Raw genomic sequence first — 20,478 nt, forward strand, 5'->3', positions numbered from 1 at the left:
AATTGTTGACGCCTTCGCACAGAGAAGAGTTTTGTTCTGAAAGACATCCTTTTTTCTTTTTTTTTTTGCTGATGGACGGGGCGGCATGAGATTGTGTGCTGCCCTGAGCTGGACCCGCCAGCTGCCTGTTGGCCCCGACAAGAACAAGCAGCACACGGGGCAGAGGTCACGGACTGCAGAGCCAAGCAAAGCTGTGCGCGGCCTGGTCTGTTCTCTTCCCACCGTCCGCTCCCTGTTACTCAAAGGCCTGCGTTCAGCGGTTATTTTCCTGAGGAGGCTGCCTGAGTGCTAAGCTTCTGCCCGTTTTGTTTCTTTTTGAAATGCTTTCCTAAAGGGGTGAAATTGATTAGGAGAAACATTTTATTTTATTTTGGTTTTATTTTTTTAATTTTTTAAAATTTATTTGCTTATCTTTTCATTTTTGGCTGCGTTGGGTCTTCATTGCTGTGTGCAGGCTTTGTCTAGTTGCGGCGAGCGGGGGCAACTGTTCATTGCGGTGCGCGGGCTTCTCATTGCGGTGGCTTCTCTTGTTGCGGAGCTTGGGCTCTAGGCGCGCAGGCTTCAGTAGTTGTGGCACGTGGGCTCAGTAGTTGTGGCTCGCGGGCTCTAGAGCGCAGGCTCAGTAGTTGTGGTGCACGGGCTCAGTTGCTCTGCGGCATGTGGGATCTTCCCAGACCAGGGCTCGAACCCGTGTCCCCTGCATAGGCAGGCAGGTTCTTAACCACTGCGCCACCAGGGAAGCCCGAGAAACATTTTATAACCACCCAGCTAGGTTACATAAATCTTAAGTATTTTAGATAGAAAGGAATTATTCAAGAAAAAAAATTTTTTTAATCTATTTTAAGAAAGGCTAAGGTGCTTCCAGCAATTTTGTCACCAGAGACTAGTGAAGTGTTGGCAGCCATCGTGTATGATTTAATGCCCTGCATTTCTGCTGGCTCCAGGCCTCACCAGTTATTTTAGGTGCAGAGATAAAGTTAGCAAGCTACAGAACATCTTATTTTAGGAAACGTTTGCATATAGATAATAGAGCTACATTAAGAGGGGTTAAATTTCTTCTGAAAAGATGTATTTTTTTTGCAGAAATATTCATATAACGTCCACAATTTGAGACATACAAAATAAAATTTGTAAGGAAAAAAAAGATGTAATTTTTCTGATTTAAAAACTGGGAAAACGCAATAAAACAAAGGTGAGATAAAATGCAATCTTGCCCCGTGAGGTAATCACCAGTGGTGAGCCAGATTGGAAATCCAGTTATTTTTCCAGAAAATTATTTTTTCAAATCATCCTTCAGGTGTACAGGTAAAGCGTAAGAGCGCTAAGATAAAACACACACCAGACGAGTCGACAGGTGGCGGAGAGAATATGAAATTAGGACGACTGGGCTGATTGCGTCATTCTGGTGATCTGGGGATCTTGGCCCCAAACTCCACCCCCCCAGATGTCAGTTCGCATCCCTAAAGCAGAGGGGTTTAGCAAATGAGGCCCCGATAAAGAATGGACGCAGCTGATAGGAAACCGTCGGGCATCAGGGCTTCTCAGCCATGCATGTTCTGAGTGTTTGTGTTTCCATCCGAGCTCACACATCTCTCGGCGGTGGTGGACGGATGACTCTTCTTGGGCTGGTCTTACCCACCCCCTCCCCCAATCTGCCTTTTCTCCCCCAGGCTGCTCTGCTCCTGCCTGCAATAAACGTGGGAATTACATGTCAGATTTTATGTGAACAGAGGACTTTATGGCAGATTAAATGTTTTAAAACCATAGACCTAGATGTTAAGGTGCTTTTTCTTTAAGTTAAAAGGAGTGGGTGTTTTCTCTACTGTTAATTCTTTCTGTTTGGAACAGGAGGGTGACGTGAATGTGAATTTTGAAGGAGCAGAAGGCAGAGGGGAGGGGAGAGCAGGAAAGGCAGAGAATGTGGTTTCCCATCCCACGTCTGTCTTCTGGGTTTCTTCTTTTCGCTCCTATCCTCCAAAAACAAAATATGCTTTATCTAGACCCCTCCACTGACACTATTTAATTTGAATAAAGTCTTTTTATTAGTTTAAATTTTTTCCAGTCATAACTGCCTTTACACATTTGGTGGGTTTAAGTTTTAGAAGCACGTGAGTGGTGATCTTCCCCTCGTGGGCCGCCCCCCCCCCCGCCCCCGAGCTGCCTTACTTCTGTTTGGCTGGGTTGCCGACACTAGGAAACCAAAGAGTGGAACTTAATCATTCAGGGCCTTGGTCTGCACACAGTGTCTGTGGCTTAATTTGTTCTTATAAACAATTTGGAAGATACTAGTTCTTCAGGAGGTTTTTTTTTCTGTTTTACTCATCATTTCCCCATTTTATTTTAGTTTTTAAAAAATTTCTTTTTAGTTTTTAACATCTTTATTGGAGTATAATTGCTTTACAATGGTGTGTTAGTTTCTGCTTTATAACAAAGTGAATCAGCTATACATATATCCCTCTATCTCTTCCCTCTTGCGTCTCCCTCCCTCCCCTTCATGAGGTTTTTGAGTCCAGCTTCGGTATCACATCCTTTGTTTTTGGTAGTTCACTGATAGATGCATGTTGCTGATCATTTGTTTAGAAAGTGATTCTAAAAGTATTAGAGCCACGTAGGTGATGCTCAGTATCCCATGATGCACTGTGAAACAGGGACCTTTTAATAACGTCAGATTTTGAAACTCGTGACTACTATTCTCCTGTGTTGTCTAGTGGCGGCAGTTTAGATTTGCAGGCTGCTTAGAAGTTCCGGAAGGTTCGACTCCCTGCTCTGGAGTGAGAAGAGATGCGCTTTGAAACCTTCCCGGTCCCCCTTCCCGCCCCCTCCTGTGTTCAGTGGAGGCCGCACCGGGACCCCTCGCTCGCACGGGTGCTCACCGCACCCTCCCCTGCTGTCCGCACGCAGGTCACCGGAGGCGCGGGCTTCGTGGGTTCCCACCTCACAGACAAGCTCATGATGGACGGGCACGAGGTGACCGTGGTGGACAACTTCTTCACGGGCAGGAAGAGAAACGTGGAGCACTGGATCGGCCACGAGAACTTCGAGCTCATCAACCACGACGTGGTGGAGCCTCTGTACATCGAAGGTGAGCGAGGGCCGCCCCGTGCCGGTTGGTGCCAGGCGGGCAGGTGGGCAGGCTCGACGGGGCAGCGGCCCCGGGACGCCGGCTGCCTCGGCCATGCGGAGGCCCTGTCTTGTTTTGGAAATGGTCTCACCACGTCCCAGGCGCCCTGGCCCCTGTGATGGAGAACAGCCAGGACGGGGGAGTCTGGATTCGCTGTCACGTGGCAGCCCCGCATTCGAGCCTCTAGGGCTGTTGGGGGGGCTCGATCAGGGCCCCCCGGTCCCGGTGGCCTCACAGTCTGATGCCTGCCGGCTGGGGGGAGTCACTTCTAGCCTCCAGGCAGCTGGCTGATGGAGGATGCTGGGCTCATACCGAAACGCTCCGTGTCAGAGTTCAGAGCCCTCCGGTAACTCTGCCACCCTAAAGGAATCAGGTTTGGGGGGCGGTGGTGGGTTGCATGGTGGTCCCCAAAAGACGTGCACCTCACGTGCATCCTCACTGGCTCTGGCTGCAGCCCTGAGGTGGGAGGCTACACCTGCCTGCACGTGGCGCGTGCAGCCTGGAGCCAGGCGGCTGCCCAGCGGTGGGGCTGGTGGGGCCGCACACACACTGCAGGGGTGGCTGGCGCTGCTTTTCCCACGGCCCCGCATCATGGGCCTCCTCCCCACGCATGAAAGGAGCCTTGCAGAGCTCGTGTACTGACTGAGCCGTGCTCTGGTGCCTACGCCGCAGCTTATGTAAATTTCCCCGTATTTACAGGCTCCAGTGCTTCATTATAAATATCTTCGAGCTTTACGTCCTTGGTAGAGAGCCCAGACGTGAATTGTGCTAAACACTGAGACGTCTCCTTCGTTGTTTGGTGGTGTCTGTTTCACTAATACGTTAGTAGCCTTGAGCGCTACCTTAAAAAACTACTAACAAAAATAGTTTGTTAATTTGGTAGAAAACCCATGGTTTGGTGTACATATTTTCTAACATGCTAATTCCCAGAGGAAATCCAAGCAGTTCTTCATCGTAAGGATGTTAACTCCTCTGGTGCCTGTTTAGTAAACCGCCGGCCCCTCCTGGCTTTTGCCTTTTAGGTAGACGACCAAACTGAGCCGCAGAGGCAGCTCAGCTGTGTGCTTTGAGCTCTGACGCCACAGCTGTTCTAGGCCGCTTCTGCCGCTGGACTCCACGTAGAGGGCGCGCGCGCACACGCACACACCACTCTCCCTACCCCTCACTCCCCCGCCCCCTGTAGTGCGCGGGCTTCTTCCAAGTGCCAGATTGCTCCTGCCTGTCCCGGCCTCCTCGCTCTGTCCCACAATGCCCGCCGAACTCTGAGCCCCTCGCGTGGAAGGGCCATGGTTCGGGGACAGTTGTGCTTTTCAAAGGTGGTGATCCGTCCTACCCACTGAGGTCCCAGTCACAGCTGAACTTAGCTCGATGGCATGAATTACTCACTCCCCGCCCCCCTGCTTTGCGTGGTGAGAGCGTGTAACAAAGTACAAACACCCGGTGTTTACTCTCTGGGTGCCTTTTCCTAATAGAAGCAGCCTTAGTGGATCTGATATTTACAGCACAGCAGGAATGTCTTTCTGCTTTGGCAAGTGTTTTGCGGGATTGTGTTGGTCTGTTTGTTTCCCGGGCTGACAGGTGTGGGTTTTAACATGGCAGCAGAGGTGTCACCTGACCTGGCAGCATCCCAGCAGAGCTTCACTAAGCACACGCTTCCTCCTCTTGTTATTTTCAAAGTGTAGCCATCATGGTTTATTCTCTTTCCGTATTTCCAATGGGAAAGTGACCGTTGTCTGGGCTCAGGACGTGGTGGTCGATGTGGAAGATTAGCTGTGGGCGCGGTAACTCACGTCGGGGCTGAGATGGCACTGTGACCCCAGGGGTCCCCTCGTGTAATTAATTATGAAACGATCAGACAGGAAGCATTGTTGTCACGGGGCTTACGACGGAGGCCTCTGTGTTGTCTGGGTTAGATGTTTGGGGGAGAAAATCGTTGCTTTGGAAGGAATCATAAGTAATTATTGAGATAAGTTAATCGGATTTCATGTTGCTTTAAAAGAACTCTGGATTTTGCCCACCACAGCGTTTAAGTTTCAGATGTTGAACCCATCCTGCGAACTGGCTCTGGAAGGGGTAAATTTACCTATTCTTCCCACCCACCCATTCAGGACACTGGGAGGTTTCTGAGAAGCCGGGGTCGGGTAGAGGGTGTGTGTAGTCTGTGGGGTGGACGCCAGGCCATAGGGACGGTGGTGATCGCTGAGCTGCGGCCCAGGACGGCTCCGTGGACACAGGCGGGCGTCTGTCTGGGGAGGGGGCCCTGGGGAAGCACAGGAGAGCGGGCAGTGACTGGGCTCTCAGAGCAGAAGGGAGCACGGAGCACCGCGTAGTGGGGAGGAGCCGTCTTCGTTTTCACGGGGGGCTGGATGGACTTCAGGTCTCTGTTCTGACCTGTCGGGACCCCGGAACAGTCCCTCCCGTCCTCACAACGGGGAGGATGAGCAAGCGGATGACCCGCGGCCCTTCTCGGCCCCAGCAGGGGGCGGAGGTCGCGGGGCAAACGGCCACCTGGGAGCTGGAGATGGTGGTGGACACAGAACCCTGACTGGGGTGGAAGCAGCTGCGTGTGGGTGGGAGCTGCCCGCGGGCAGGGACAGCGTGGATGGGCCTTGAGTCCGGGCCCTGGTTCTGGGGGTTGGGGGCCCTGTAGTGAGCTTCACCTCCAGGAGCCCCACGAGGTTCTCAGTGACGATCAGCTTTCCAGCAGGGGGAGGGGAAACGAGCCTTCCTGAAATCTGCCCAGAGCACCCTGTTTTCCCCCAAAGGCCTGTCAGGGGGACTTCCCCCAGGGCCTGACCGACAAAGAGGAGACGCGGGCCTGGGACCGGGGGGCTCCCCGGCCTTCAGTGGAGACCCCGAGGGTGACAAGAAGCAGAGGAAGCATGGGCCCAGGCCCCGGTAAGGAGGGGTCTCTAGGGAAACTCGGGGACAGCTGGGGACACCAAGCAGGGGCACGGGGTGGAGGTACAGCCTCTGACCCCGAGGGCTTCAGGGCAGCAAGTGCAGCCTGCGTCCAGCCAGTGAGCTCGAACCTCGTGCCGGAGGCCCGTTATCTCCCACCTCTGGTGCAGCATGTGTGCCTTTCAGCAAAGAACTGCAGGCGTGTTCCAGGGCACGAACACAGTCTGCAGAGGCGGAGCAAACATCAGACCCGGTCGGACGTGGCAGAGACTTGGAGTTACCACGAGGGCCGTTTCAGTAACTATGGTCAACGTGCAAAGGATGCTGGTGGGAAAAGCAGACTGCAGGGATAGGTGGGTAATGGAAGCTGAGAGGTGGAAACTCTCAGAATCAAAGGGAAATGCCCAAAATAGAAAGCACTGTGTGAGAAATGAAGAGGGCCTTCGATGGGCTTGTCTCAGCCGAGGAGGACAGGGAGCTTGAAGGTGTGTCAGTGAAAACTTCCCAAAGTCGAGAACAAAGAGAGAAAAGCATAAAAATCCAGAGCCGGGGGCTTCCCTGGTGGCGCAGTGGTTGAGAGTCCGCCTGCCGATGCAGGGGACGCGGGTTCGTGCCCCGGTCTGGGAAGATCCCACGTGCTGCGGAGCGGCTGGGCCCGTGAGCCATGGCCGCTGAGCCTGCGCGTCCGGAGCCTGTGCTCTGCAACGGGAGAGGCCACAACAGCGAGAGGCCCGTGTACCGAAAAAAAAAAAAAAAAAATCTAGAGCAGAACATCCAAGAAGTGGGGGCAGATTACAGAAGGTGTAACGCACACACAGGGAGATTCCCAAAGGAGAAGAAAGGCGGGAACGGGAGAAACGTGTGACGTAAGGATGGCTGAGAATCTTCCAAAGTTAGTGACACGTACTACACCAGAGGCCGAGGGAGCTTGGAGAACACTAGGCAGGATATGCCCCCAAAATCTATGCATTCAACTTGTAGAGAATTACTGATGAACAGAAAACCTTGAAGGAAGCTGAGACGGCTACGGGTCACGCCTCACCCACAGAAGAACAAGGATGGCGATCACACAGACTTACCTTCAGGAGCCGTGCAGAGAAGAGTGGAGGGAGATATTTAAGTAATTGAAGGAAAAAACCCGCCAACCTAGAATTCACCATCCTGTGAACTTATCCTTCGAGTGTGAAGGAGAAATAAAGACTTTGAGGAATCTGTCCCCTGTAGACCTGCTTTGCAGGAAGTGTTCCAAGAAGTCCTTTAGAGAAGGTAGGTGATGCAGGTCTGAAACTCGGATCTGCGTAAAGAAAGAAGGAATTTTAGAGGAGGAGTAAGTGATGGCAAAATTAAAATGTCCACTTTTCTTAATCTAACAGGTAACAGTTCAGAATAATAGTAGCAGCTCTTGGGTGATTACTGCTCATGATAAATGAAAGAATGACAGCAGTGTCACCAGAGATAGAGGAGGAGTTGGGAATACTCTGTTATATGAGGCACCTCATTGCCTGTAGGTCAGTCGTATATGGTAAATTATAGGACAACCACTAAAGGGATTTTTTGAAAGGTATAATTGATATGCCAAAAGATGAGAGAAAACGCGATCATCTGCAATGCTCAGATAAAATGAGAGAGGGCAGAAGAGTGGAAGACAAGAACAAGGAAATGAGTAGAAAATAGCTAGAAATATAGTAGATATTAATCCAAGTCTATTGATAATCACTTTAAATATGAATGCTCTAAATACGCCAGTTGAAAAACAGATCGTCATAGAGGTTAAAAAACAACAGGACCCAACTGTTTTCTGCAGGAAACCTACACTGTATATAAAGATACAGATAGATGGAAGGGATGGAGAGAGGTGAAGTGTGCTGACACGCATCAGAAGAAAGCTGGGGTCGCGTCTTCACTTCAGACCAACTAGAGCACAGAGCGAGGCAAGCTACCACGGTAAAGCCAGCGCATCCTGACTAGGGTCAGTTCTCCAGGAGGACGTCACGGTCCTGCCTGTGTGTGCGCTTCACAGAGCTCAGAACTGATGGAATGAACGGAGGCGGGGATGAACCACCGTCATAGCTGGGGACTTCGACACGCCCGCCAGAATGGACGGGTCCCGCAGGCAGAAGATCAGTGAGGACATGCTCGCGACACCGTTGATCAGCGGCATGTGATGGACGTGTACAGACTAGTTCGTCCAACAACAGAGAACACATTCTTCTCAAGCTACACGGAGCACCTACCAAGACTGACCACATTCTGGCCCAGAAAGGACACCTTGACAGCCTTTTACGTTTGTTACTAGAGTGGAAAACAATTGAGTAGAAATTATATAAATGTACTTTCAGATCACAGTAGAATTAAACTAGAAATCAATAACAAAGATAGATGGAAAACCACAAAGTATTTGGAGGTTAAACAACATACTTCTAAATAACACAAGTCAAAGAAGAAATCTCAGAAATTTAAAAATATTGTGAACTAAATGAAAGAACTGGGTTTCGTGTTTATGTATTTGAAAAAGAATAACATGGAAGAGAATCTTAATTTTTTTCTCTCATTTCAAAAGACAATTGTTTCCTGATGATAAAAGTAATACATGCATGGTACAGAAAATTTGGAAAACAAAAAAAAGAAGAGAATTTTAGAGGAGGAATACCCGGAAATACTCTGTTCTCACTAACATCCAATCATTTCTTTAAATGTGATCTTTTTTAGATTAAACATATGCTTAATAGGCAGTATAATTATATGGTTCAATTTTTTTTTAATTAAAAAGATATTCCGTAAAAGGTCTTTCTCTTGCCTCCGTCTCCAGTCTTCCCAGGTCCCAACTCACCTTCAGGAAACTGCTCTTAGCATTTCTTTGTTCATCTGCAGTTTTTTTTTTTCTTCTTTGTGGTACGTGGGCCTCTCACTGTTGCGGCCTCTCCCGTTGCGGAGCACAGGCTCCGGACGCGCAGGCTCAGCGGCCATGGCTCATGGGCCCAGCTGCTCCGCGGCATGTGGGATCTTCCCGGACCGGGGCACGAACCCACGTCCCCTGCATCGGCAGGCGGACTCTCAGCCACTGCGCCACCAGGGAAGCCCCATCTGCAGTCTCTTTATGTGACCCAGTTAACACATCTAGGTACTCATAATTCTCCCCTGTGGGTAGAGAAAGTAGCATTTTCTATATTGCTCTGAATCTTGATTTTCTGCTTTCTGTATCCCGGTGATCCTTCTGTATCAGAATTCACGGGGGCCAGCGTGCTGCGGCCACCCCACCCTGGGCCCATCCTCTCCCCAACATAAAAATTACACGCCGAGACCTGCCAGGATGCTGCTTTGAACCTATTTAAGGAAATTATGTGAAAACGGAGAACACGTGTTTGCTTTACTGGTTAGTCTCATTAATTTGCGCTCTTTCAGGCTCATTTCTCGAGGTTCCTTTCTTCCCAGCTGTGGCTCCTGCACTCAGCCTTGTAACTGGGACAGGGCCTCCGGAGGGTCACTTGGCGGCCGACGGCCAGCACGAACGGCCGTGCCGTCCTTCGTCCCGCAGCTGGGATGCTTGAACGTCCTGCTCATTTTTGGTGCAGTTCGTGCTTGCAGCTGGCAGGCTCTGAGGGCTCTTCTCCTGGGCTGGAGGGCTCACCTGCTGCTCTGTTAAGTTTCTTCGTAGTTTCCGAGCACCTCTTGTGGCTGATCGTCTACGCTTGTTCTGAAGTTGCCCCTCTCTCCTCGTCGTAATTCCTTCCAGAAGACTCTGTCAGGGACTGGCGCTGTGTCCTCCTGGGACGGGCACTGGAGCTGTCCTTACTGTTGTAGGCAGGACAGCCTCATAGGAAAGAGGCGCTGCTTAAATCAATGTAAGGAATGGTCTTACAGGGAGTGTCTTGGTCCTTCCAGCTGCGGTGGGTGGGGACAGCCGCTGGGCTAAGCTGTCAAATGATGGAAAACACGACACACCAGATGGAACGGCCTTCGGCTGAAATAAGCCCCCAGTGTGCAGCCCCCCTCGACACTGGCCGACCCCACTGAGCACTGCTCTCACGTCAGCCTTGCCGTGCAGGGGCTATTTCCAGTTGCAGGTTTCCTGGGTCTGCCCGGGAGTCTACATTTGCACGTGCTCTAGGCTGCCGTCCTGCAGAGAGCGGGGCCGTGTGCGGATAAAGCGTGAGGAAGGACGCGTGTGGAGCCCTCGCTGAGTCAGGAGGAGGGATTGGGACCCCGAGGTCCGGGCCGCGAGCGGCGACCGCGTGAGGTCCTGACCCGGATCGCACTGGCGGGGGTGAGGGTGCACGCGAGGTTGCTCGTGTTTGAACTGCGCTCTCTGAAGTTGCCCTTCTTCCTCTGTCTTTGATGCCGTTTCCTTTTTTTTCCCACTGTATGTGTTGTCGCCTCAAGTGTGAAACCAGTGGTGAATCCTTTGTGCCAGGAGGTCACAGCCCACACGCCTTGACTGACGCCGTCTGCAGCCCTGCCGGGGGTCTGTGAACCGGGAGGAGTGCTGGGCAGGCTCCACGCCGTGGCCCTCGCTCTGCAGGCCCATCTGGAGCCCAGCGCAGCCCCACTTGCTCGGCAGTGGTGGGGAGTGACGAGGTGTCCCTGGCTGCTGGGACGCCCTGCAGCCCCTGGGCCTTTTAGCAGGTGGGCGGGAACTGATCCAGCCCCTTACCTACAGAGCTGTCAGCTGGAAAAGATAGCTGTCAGCTGAGGTTGACGGGATTCTGTGAGAACTATCTTGTTAATTTACAATTTGCATAGAACTTCTGTTTGTTTGGTTTTTTTTAAATCTGTGTGTCAGCTCCGAAAAACTTCTGGGGGTCAGAAAGCAGTCACAGGATTTTCCTCTTAATTAGATCAACCCCTTCAATGAATTCCCATATGGACAGACTGTAAACCATTTTAAAAGGTTTTGTGTTTTTTTAGTTTCTTGAAAAAGGATTATTCTTTGAACAGCATGGGTTCCGTTTTTAAATCAACCCAGTAGTTTTAAAATGTGGTTTTACAAAATACATAAATAATACACATGTAAGTAAAGGTCCAGGGTCTCCCCGCCTGGAGCGTCTGCGGCAGGATGCCAGGGGTCTGGGCACCTTTCATTCAGAAGCTTCCCTGGGGGGCTCTGATTGCAGAGTGAGGACTGAGGAGAATCCTCTACCGGCTGGCAGGGTCGGGGGTAGAAAGTGGGGGAACAAATGCACACACCAGAACTACTCATCTCCACCTCCGCTTTGGTAAAGGCACTGATCCCCTTTCTGCGCTTGCTTTCACCGCTCCTAAGCCTCTTTTTCTGTTTTTACCTTCGTCACCATGTTTAAGTGCACTAACCAGCAGTGTGAAGTACGTTGTTGTGAACTAGAGCCCCAGAACTTTTTCATCCTGCAGAACTGAAACCCTGTACCCACCAAACAGTAAGCCCGTCCCCCAGCCCCGGCGAACTGTCGGTACTCGCTGTCTGTGAACCTGACGGCTCTAGGGACCTCGTGTGCCTAATAGAGTCGTAGAGCATTTGTCACGTGACCGGCTTATTTCACTTGGAGTAATGTCCTTAAAGTTCATCTGTCTTGTAACGTGTCAGAATTTTCTTCCACTTTAAGACGATAGTATTTCACTGTTTGGATTTACCTCATGTTGTTTATTGGTCCATCTGCCTGTGAACACTTGGGCGGCTTCCATGTCTTGGCTGTCGTGAATGATGCTGCCGTGAACATGGGCGTGCAAATACCTCTTTGAGACTCTGCTTTTTAATTCCTTTGGCTGTATACCCAGAAGCGAAATGTCTTATCATATGTTAATTCTATTTTTAACATTTTGAGGAAATGTCATACTGTCTTCCACAGTGGCTGCAGCACTTACATTCTCACCGGCAGCGTACAAGGGTTCCAACTTCTCCACATCCTTGACAACAACGTTTGTTACGTTCTGTTCCTGTTTTGTTTTTTTGAAGTAGTCCTCTGATGGGTGTGAGGTAATACCCATTGTGGTTTTGATTTGCATGTTTCTGATAAGTGACATTGAGCATTTTTTCATATGCTTGTTGGCCATTTGTATATCATCTTTGGAGAACTGTATGTTTAGTGCTTTGCCATTTTTAAATTTGTTATTTATTTTTTGTTCATTTGTAGGAGTTCTTCATATATTCTGGATATTAGCTTATCACATGTGTGATTTGCAAGTATTTTCTCCCATTCTATAGGTTGCCTTTTTGCTTTGTTGATTGTGCCCTTTGATCTTGGCAGAAAAGTTAAGTTTGATGTAGTCTCATTTGTCTGTTTTTGCGTTTGTTGCCTTTGCTTTTGGTGTCACATCCAAGAAATCTTTGCCAAATTCAGTGTCATGCAGCTTTCCCACTATGTTTTCTTCTAGGAGTTTTATTACTTTAGGTCTTATACTTAGGTACTTAATCCATTTTGAGTTGATTTTTGTGTGTGGTGTAAGATAAGGGTCCAGTCTTATTCTTTTGCATGTGGATATCCAGTTTTCCTAACATCATTTGCTAGAGACTGTCCTTTCTCCATTGAGTGGGTTCAGCACCCTTGTCAGAGATTGTGTGATCATACACAGAAGGGTTTGTTTGTGGGCTGTCTATTCTGTTCCATTGGTCTTTATGTCTTGATGCCAGTAACACACTGTTTTGTTACTGTAGCTTTGTACTATGTTTTGAAATCAGGAAATGGGAGTCCAACTTTTTTTTTCAAAATTGTTTTGATTATTTAGACTCTTGAGATTCCATATGAATTTTAGGATGAATTTTTTTCTGTTTCTGCAAAAAAAAGGCTGTTGAGATTTTGTTGGAGATGATGTTGCAGAGTATTGTTTTTAAAATAAGAAGACTTAAAAAAATAAAAATCCCATCAGGAGTTTGCTGGAAAGCTCTTAGCAAAGCAAGAAGCCACGTCAGTAAACACCCAGAAGACGGGACCTGCAGCCTTGCACATGTATTCTTGCCTCCTGTGGTGTATGGTCCTGGTGTAGGAAAAACTGTAGTTACCAGGTTATACCATGAGTCTGTCTTCACCTAGAACCCCTTCCCAAAGATGCCGTGTGCACAGAACCATCCAGGTCCTGGTGGCTCATGTGTCCTCTGTCCCCCAGACACCCTAAGGCTTGAAAGACCGTGATCGTTGGGGTGAGTTGAGTGGAGACCAAGCCCCCTGCCTGGAATACTAGCCTCTCCTAGTCTGAGGATGAGAAAGCATCGTCCGCTGCTCACCCTGGGGTGGATGTGTCGGGAAACAGCCCCGGGTCCTGGATGGTACTGCAGTGATGCCCACGCCACCCCGGGGGTGACAGAAGACTTTCAGGGGGCCAAGGGTGTGTGATGTGGGGAGGTTGGGCAGTGTTTGGTCGGGGGCTGGTCTCTGCAGAATTCATCATGGGGACTTTTTTTTTTTTTTTCCAAGTTTGCCTGTTCCACCCATCATCTCTGAAACCTGGCTCCTGAGGTGCCCTGACCTCAAAGGACAGCAGTGGTCCTGGCTGGGAAGAGGATGCGGGGGCAAGGGGACAAAGGGTGGAGGGGCAGGGTCCCTGCAGGCGCTCATATCGGGGCCGAGCCGTGTGGGAGGGAGGGTCCCACTGGCAGTGGTGTCTCGGACCCCGTCCCCCGGCTGGCCTCAGCGGGGGTGGTTTTCCTTGACTGTAGCGCAGTGGGTGGCATCACAGACACTGTGTCTGCAGGGACGGCTCCCCCAGGGGACACGGCTGTGCCGGCCTCTGCTGTGGGGCAGGGGTCGCCTGACCCTGGGGAGTGAGGGTCGCAGGCGATGACATTAGAGCGGTTACGTGTGCACCAGGGGAGTCGTGCAGAATCCAAACATTTCACCATTCGTGGCCTTAAAAACCACCCTCTGACTGTCACCTCTGGGTCTGTTGTTTATAATAGCAGGACAAATAACAGAGCAAAAGGCCCTCTTCTCCCAGACTTTTGTGCACTTCGTGTTAGCTTTGTTTTATAAATTTTAAATGTTGTTTATTAAATATTCATGCTTAACTCTGTCTGAAGAATCAGTCTGCCTTCTGATTTGAGTGCTTTATCTGGGACAGATCGTCTCAGAAAGCAATCAGCTTGGTAATCAGACCGTTTCTGATTAGAGGAGAACAGGCCACGTCAGGGGCCGGCACGTTTCTGTTCCAGATTAATGAGACTTTCTATTTTTGTTTAAAGTTCTTCCCATCGTACACATAAACTAGTTTGTAAGAAGAAGGAAACGTGACAACTAGAATTTCAGCGGAAGACACGAACACCTGTGTTACACGGTCTGATTCTTAGCAGTTCAGTCGGTCAGTGTTTTCCGTGGACGTAACAGGTGTGGTTTTGCCCCCACAGTGGACCAGATCTACCACCTGGCGTCTCCAGCCTCGCCGCCCAGCTACATGTACAACCCCATCAAGACGCTGAAGACAAACACCATCGGGACGCTCAACATGCTGGGTGAGTTGTGGCCCCCTCATCTTGCATCTGCTGTCGGGGTGTCTCGGTCCAGCGTCGGTCACTGACTGTTGTGTTCCAGTTTGAGCTTGGTCTTCAGCCGGCGCCCCCCCACCCCCCGTCTCCGTCCGGGCCCTCGGTGTGACTTGCTTTGCCATCGGAACTTGTCATGGGGGCGGTAGTGACATCCCCTGGCCCCGAGCGGCCGCCCTCCCCTCCTGCGCTTCCCGGGACTCGTGGCATGTGAGCCTCGGCGGCTCTGATCCGAGACGGGGCGGGTGGACTGAGCCCACGCAGTTCGGGTGCTGCCCCCGGGGGGATGGGGAGAGCGCCCCTCATGGGGTGGTGGAGACTGAGCTCTTGGCTCTGGACTGACCGCAGGACTCGCCCTGGAAGTGGGAGGTGAGGGCGTGAGCACCGTCCCAGGTGCCGCACGTGCAAGTCCACAGACAGCTGGCCTGAGGCCCAGAGTCTGGGCCGTGTACACGTGGGCTTCAGTTCCCACAGGTTTAGAAAACCAGGGGTTTGGGTTAAGTGCAAAGTGGAAGAGAGGAACCACTTGTTTAAATATCAAGTAAAAAGTGGATTTAATAAGGAATATTTACGACAGGTTCCGCTGCGTTTTAGTTGGAGCGAAGCTGGGAGACAGACGTGAAGGGCGGTGGGATGCGAGCTCTGTCTCTTACACTAAGCCCTCGGGGCAGCGGGCTGTGCAGGAAGGGAAGGGTGATTCCTCTGATCCAGAGGCGGCGGCGGCCTGCGGACGGACAGAGCCCGATTGTGCTCACAGGTGCGCCTGGTGGAGATGCCCCGTTCTTGGCACTGCAAGCGCCTGCCCCCCCTCTCCAGCCGCCCAGCCCCTCCTCCACAGAGCCAGCCGCAGTGCGGGAACAGCCTCGTGTGCACGGAGTTCTTTAGAAAGACGACTTGCCTCCCACCCGTCCCGTCCACTGGGGGCGCTCAGATGAGGATTACACTCAGGGGCTTGGCGACCATGGGGGACGGACAGGTTCCCAGAGCAGGCGCCCTGAAGTGCCCTTAGAGCTCCAGGGCGGAGGCTCGGGCTGGGGCTGGAAGCACGAGTGAAGGCGGCCTGGAGGACTGAAGGGTCTTCCAGGGGCGACGTGGACAAAGGCTGCAGGGGGACAATGGCCAGGCTGGAAGGAGACCCAGTGGGACTCGGTTTTCTGAGCTCGGTGCAGTGTCACTAGCTCTTCCGCACTTGGAGCGGGTCCTCTGAGCCTGGGGGGCCCTCCCTCTGCGGCGTCACCCCCTGCCGGCCCTGAGCGTGGCTGCGTCTTGGTGAAACCTTGTCCAGTTTCAGTGCAAACACCGGCCTCGCCGCAGGAGGGGGCCTCGTGGTGAGGGGTGTTCTGTGACTGTATCCCTGTCAGTATCCTGGCTGTGATGATGTGCTGCTCTTACGCATTGTTACCGTTGGGAAACCGGGCGAAGGGCATCTGTCTGGATTACTTGTAACAACTGCATTTGAATCTACGCTTTTCTCACATTGGAAGTTTAATTAAAAAAAAAAAAAAAAGATCTCCGGATCCTTCGGGACTCCCACTGTCTCTGTGCAGCAGTGGGTCTGGCGGGGTCCGTCTGGCCGGCGCCTGTGGGGTGGGAACACGGGAGATGGGCCTGCAGTGCCGTGAGCCTGCAGATTCCACTTCAGCTGCAGCCCCTTTGCCGTTGTCCTCGAGCTCGTCGTGGCGTCTGCACCTTCACCAGCACTCTTCTCTGTTCTTGCTGTGCATCCTCAGGGCTCCCCGCCAGATGCTCCTATGCACTCATGCTGGGACCCTTCTGTCTCGCCCCCCGACACCCCCGGGATGCCCACAGCTGGCGTGCGCCCTGAGCTCTCCGGTGCACCTGACAGCCCGAGTTGGCCCTCTGCCCTGAGCAGTGCCCGGCGAGTGGCACGGCCGGCCCTGTGGCGTCTGTGCACAGAGGCTCCGTGGGGGAGTTGTTTGGGAAGCAGGGGGTTGAGTGCAGGCAGTGGGTTTCCCTGGGGCAGGGCCTGCTGTGTCGGGACTGTGAGAGCATCTGGAGGACTTACCTGAGCACTGCAGGTGACGATGCTCTAGTCTGTTCTGCATGGAGGGGTGTGAACCCGGGAACGGTTCAGAGCAGGACGAGGATGTGGCCAGTTGCTCTGGAAAAGATGCTCTGGAAGCTGGACTTCAAAGGAGGGAGGGAGGGTGCGGGGCGGAGGTGCCCGGACAGGAGATGGGCTCGGGGGCAGTTGGAGATGCCTGGGGCGTGTGGGGAGTGGGGGCAGGAGGCCGGCCATTGAGGGGGACAGTGAGGGGGGCGCTAAGGTTCGAGGGGCCTTGCCTTCTCCCTGCGGGGGTGGGGCGGAGTTACCTGACGAAATACTGGGTGGTACGTTCGGGCGAAGGAATCTTTATGAAACTCCTCAAGTCATGACTTAGAATAAACCCAGACTCTGCATTTGGCCCTGCTTATAGTTACAAGTGTCCAGCTAAATACTGTGCTTCTGGAGGTCCATTCGTGCTTTCCTTACTATTTTCATTTTGGTTCCAAAGTAGATGCAATAAGAGTGGGTAACTGAAGGTGCACGGGTGATCAGATGCAGTTAACGCTAAAAAATGCTTAAATTGGCTACAGAAATGAGCGTGTGCACACGTGTTTTCCCTGTTCCCCGAAGGTGACGGTGTCCTGTCTCTCTGCAGGGCTGGCAAAGCGAGTCGGAGCCCGTCTGCTCCTGGCCTCCACCTCGGAGGTGTACGGAGGTGAGTGGGTGTCGCTCCGGCGCCCTGGACGGTTGCATCCCATCTCGGGCGCAGAAGGGACCAGTGAGTCTGGACTCCATTTCCAGGAAGGCCCGGCTGGCTCTTGCTCTCCAGCAGATGGCAGCAAGGGGCTCCCTCCTCCGGCTGGGGCGAGCCTTTCTCTCCTGCTGAAGGACCACCCCCTGAGGACGGTGTCGTGTCACTTTGCCCGAGAGCACCCGCCACTTACCAATCCACAAAAGTGTCTGCTCCACAGGTGCCCCAGAAGTCAGATCCTTGGGGACTCTGCCAGTTTAGCTGGAGCATTTGCTCCAGTGAGAGCAGGGTCCCCCAACCCCGCCGGGAGCTCAGGGGTCGGCTTCAGAGCCTGCTCGCTGGGGAGACGTGTGCCGGTTGCCTCACCTGTAGGAGGATGGGTTCTGGAAGAGTCTTAAGTAGGTGGAGCCAGAAAACGCAGGCGCCTGCTTTGCCCTCCACAGGCCTTGAGGAAGTGAGCGTCCGGAGAGGGCTGAGGACCACGTGTCCACTCATGGGGCTTCCAGCTCAGCCCCGCCTGCTGGGCGCAGGGTTCTGGAGAAATGCTTAGTTGACGCGGCAGAAGCCAGATGCTACTGCGATGCAATTTTCTCCTTGCGTTACTGTCGCGGAAACGAAGTGAGAAGGCAATGTGGGAAGAGATGCCTTTTAAAAAATAAAAATAAAAAATAATAATAAGGGAACCAGCTGGAAAAAACCTATAGAGGCAGCAGTTCTACTGATGCAGTTCTGCTCTTTGTCACCCCCGTGGGAAGGCAGAGCACCCACCACCCCCTCCCACCTGCTCCCCCTCGGCTCTGGGAGTGGGGCACGCAGGGGGACCTTTATTCCCCGTCCCCCTGCTCCCTGCTTCCAGCCTCTGCAGAGGCCCAGCGGGTCCCCGAGTGGCACTGGGCGGCCCATTGTCACATGTCCCAGCAGCATCGGTGCCGACGCTGTCGGGGCTGCGTCCTTGTCGCCGCCTCAGAGCGCTGGCGGCACCCATCCAGGCCCCTGACGTCTTTGCCCCGCCCCCCCCCCCGACTGAGCATTGCATCTCTGACGGCAGCTCGCGGTCTTCAGGGCTTGTGACGTCGGGGTAACTCACGGAGGCCCCGCCAGCCCCGGTCTGCAGGCACCCACCTCCTGTGGGTTCCGTGCCTGGTCTGCCGGCCTCCACGATGCTGAACAGGGGACACAGGGTCCAGACGAGGTGTCCCTCTGCACCCTCGCTTCTGTCGTAGCAAGGTGGTTTTGTGTGTCGTGAACCTCGGGCTTGTCCGCCTGGACAGTACCAGTCGAGGGGTGGTGCCTGTGCCCACCCTTCTCTTTCTGGTCCTTTGCCACGTTCAGGGTCTCCCTCTGGGAGTCCAGCTTGCCCAGCCCTTGGCAGAAATCCCTGAAGAGGTCTTGCGTCACCAGCACATCCACATGAAGTCCCGTCACTGGTTTTCTTCTCTCGGGGCCTATTTGTCTCTGAGCTGTTCTGCTTCTCAGGGAACTTTAAGCACAGCGGCAGCTGCAGAAGTCTGGGTCCTGTCCTGTCCCGGCTCACGTCCCGTCATGCCCACGAGCTTCAGCTCTGACATAAGCAGAAAGGAATTGTAACTTGGGGCTGGTGAACCTTATCCAGGTTTCTTGGCAAAGATTTATGCATTTTATAGCATAGTTGTGTAAAATTCCTGCTGTACCGGATAAATCAGGTATTAATTGATTCCAAAAATGCACTTGTGTTAAAAAAAAAGAATTTGTAACTAGGAACTTCCCTGGTGGTGCAGTGGTTAGGAATCTGCCTGCCAATGCAGGGGACGGGGGTTCCAGCCCTGGTCCAGGAAGATCCCACACTCTGCAGAGCAACTAAGCCCGTGAGCCACAACTACTGAGCCTGTGCTCTAGAGCCCATGAGCCACAACTACTGAGCTCACGTGCCACAACTACTGAAGCCCGTGTGCCTAGAGCCCGTGCTCTGCAACAAGAGAAGCCACTGCAATGAGAAGCCCGTGCACTGCAAGGAAGAGTAGCCCCCGCTCGCCGCAACTAGAGAAAGCCCACGCACAGCAACAAAGACCCAACGCAGCCAAAAAAAAAGTCAAGATAATATTTTTAAAAATAATAATCTGTGACTAGGTGTCTTTAGATAGTCCATTCCTCTGGTACATCTTAAAGTGTGACTGATTTACACACCAAAAAAGCAGGCGTTGGGACGCATACAGTGCGTGCTGGGGAAAGGGCTCTTTGCATTGCATTCTCCTGCTTAGAGGACCAGGGCCGACCAGGCCCTCAGGTGTGTCACTGAGGCTGTCAGGTGGTTCTGGTGACAGCACAGGTGAAAGCCATTCTGTTCCAGAGAGAGGCTCTTAAAATGTTTTCAATAAATCCATGCTTTATAAAATTCTATATTTTATAAACGTGAAATTGGACCCTATGTCTTTTCACATAGATGTTTAATTCAGTCTGTATAGTAATCTAAAAGTTAAGAACAGTTTACGGGAGGGGGGAGACTTTGCTCTTTTAATTAATTTTTTTCCTGTAAAAACTGTCATCACTGATGCGAGCGGTCAGAATAGCGTGTCCTGCTAGACTAGAGGTGGGCCGAGGGGCGCTGAAGGTGCTCCTCTGATAGGTCCCTCTCCAGGTGAGATGCTCACCTTGGTCTTTCCCAAGCTCCCTTTTGTACCATCAGTATCCACTGTTCGTAAAGTGTATGAGCGTGAACAAAGGGAGACTCTGACAGCACTTCCTTCTTGTCCCCCCCCGCAGACCCTGAAGTCCACCCTCAAACCGAGGATTACTGGGGCCACGTGAATCCCATAGGACCCCGAGCCTGCTACGACGAAGGCAAGCGCGTTGCCGAGACCATGTGCTATGCCTACATGAAGCAGGTATGCAACCCGCTGCGGGGCTGGCGGTGTAGACAGGCCTGCGCTGGAACGAAGCGCCGTGACCGGCCCTGCCCGGGGGTGGGCGTTGCCCCCGTTTGGCGCCTGCCTGTGGATCTCTCCAGGTTACAGATTGGCTCACCCCCACGCTGGGGCAGGTGGAGCCGACAGCCGAGAGCTCCCCACTGCCTACTCCGGAGACGTGACCCATCGGTCACAGGGCCCTGTCCTGCCTGCCTGAGGGCTGTGCAGGGGCCAGTCAGACGTCCAGATGGGGCCCAGCCAGGCCATCCACTGTGCTTGACCGGCTCTGGGACCCTCACAGACACGCCCTTGGAGGGATGTGTAAGTGAATAACCGTGGACGGGGGTGGTTCCACGACAGGCTGCTGACAGA

At 52.5% G+C, this 20,478-nt stretch overlaps 1 protein-coding gene across 4 annotated transcripts in view; it reads left to right on the top strand.

The window, feature by feature from the left end:
- Positions 1-20,478, top strand: part of UXS1 (UDP-glucuronate decarboxylase 1) — a 74,552-nt gene that overhangs the window by 38,828 nt on the left and 15,246 nt on the right. For all 4 annotated transcript variants that reach the window (XM_067704015.1, XM_067704016.1, XM_067704018.1 and 1 more), the window contains 4 exons: positions 2,902-3,082; positions 14,331-14,435; positions 17,129-17,188; positions 19,964-20,085. In XM_067704015.1, coding sequence (XP_067560116.1) covers positions 2,902-3,082; positions 14,331-14,435; positions 17,129-17,188; positions 19,964-20,085 — 468 coding nt within the window. The remainder of the gene's footprint in view (positions 1-2,901; positions 3,083-14,330; positions 14,436-17,128; positions 17,189-19,963; positions 20,086-20,478) is intronic.

This window comes from Pseudorca crassidens, chromosome 14 (genome assembly GCF_039906515.1).
Source record: "Pseudorca crassidens isolate mPseCra1 chromosome 14, mPseCra1.hap1, whole genome shotgun sequence".
Classification (NCBI taxonomy): Eukaryota; Metazoa; Chordata; class Mammalia; order Artiodactyla; family Delphinidae; genus Pseudorca; species Pseudorca crassidens.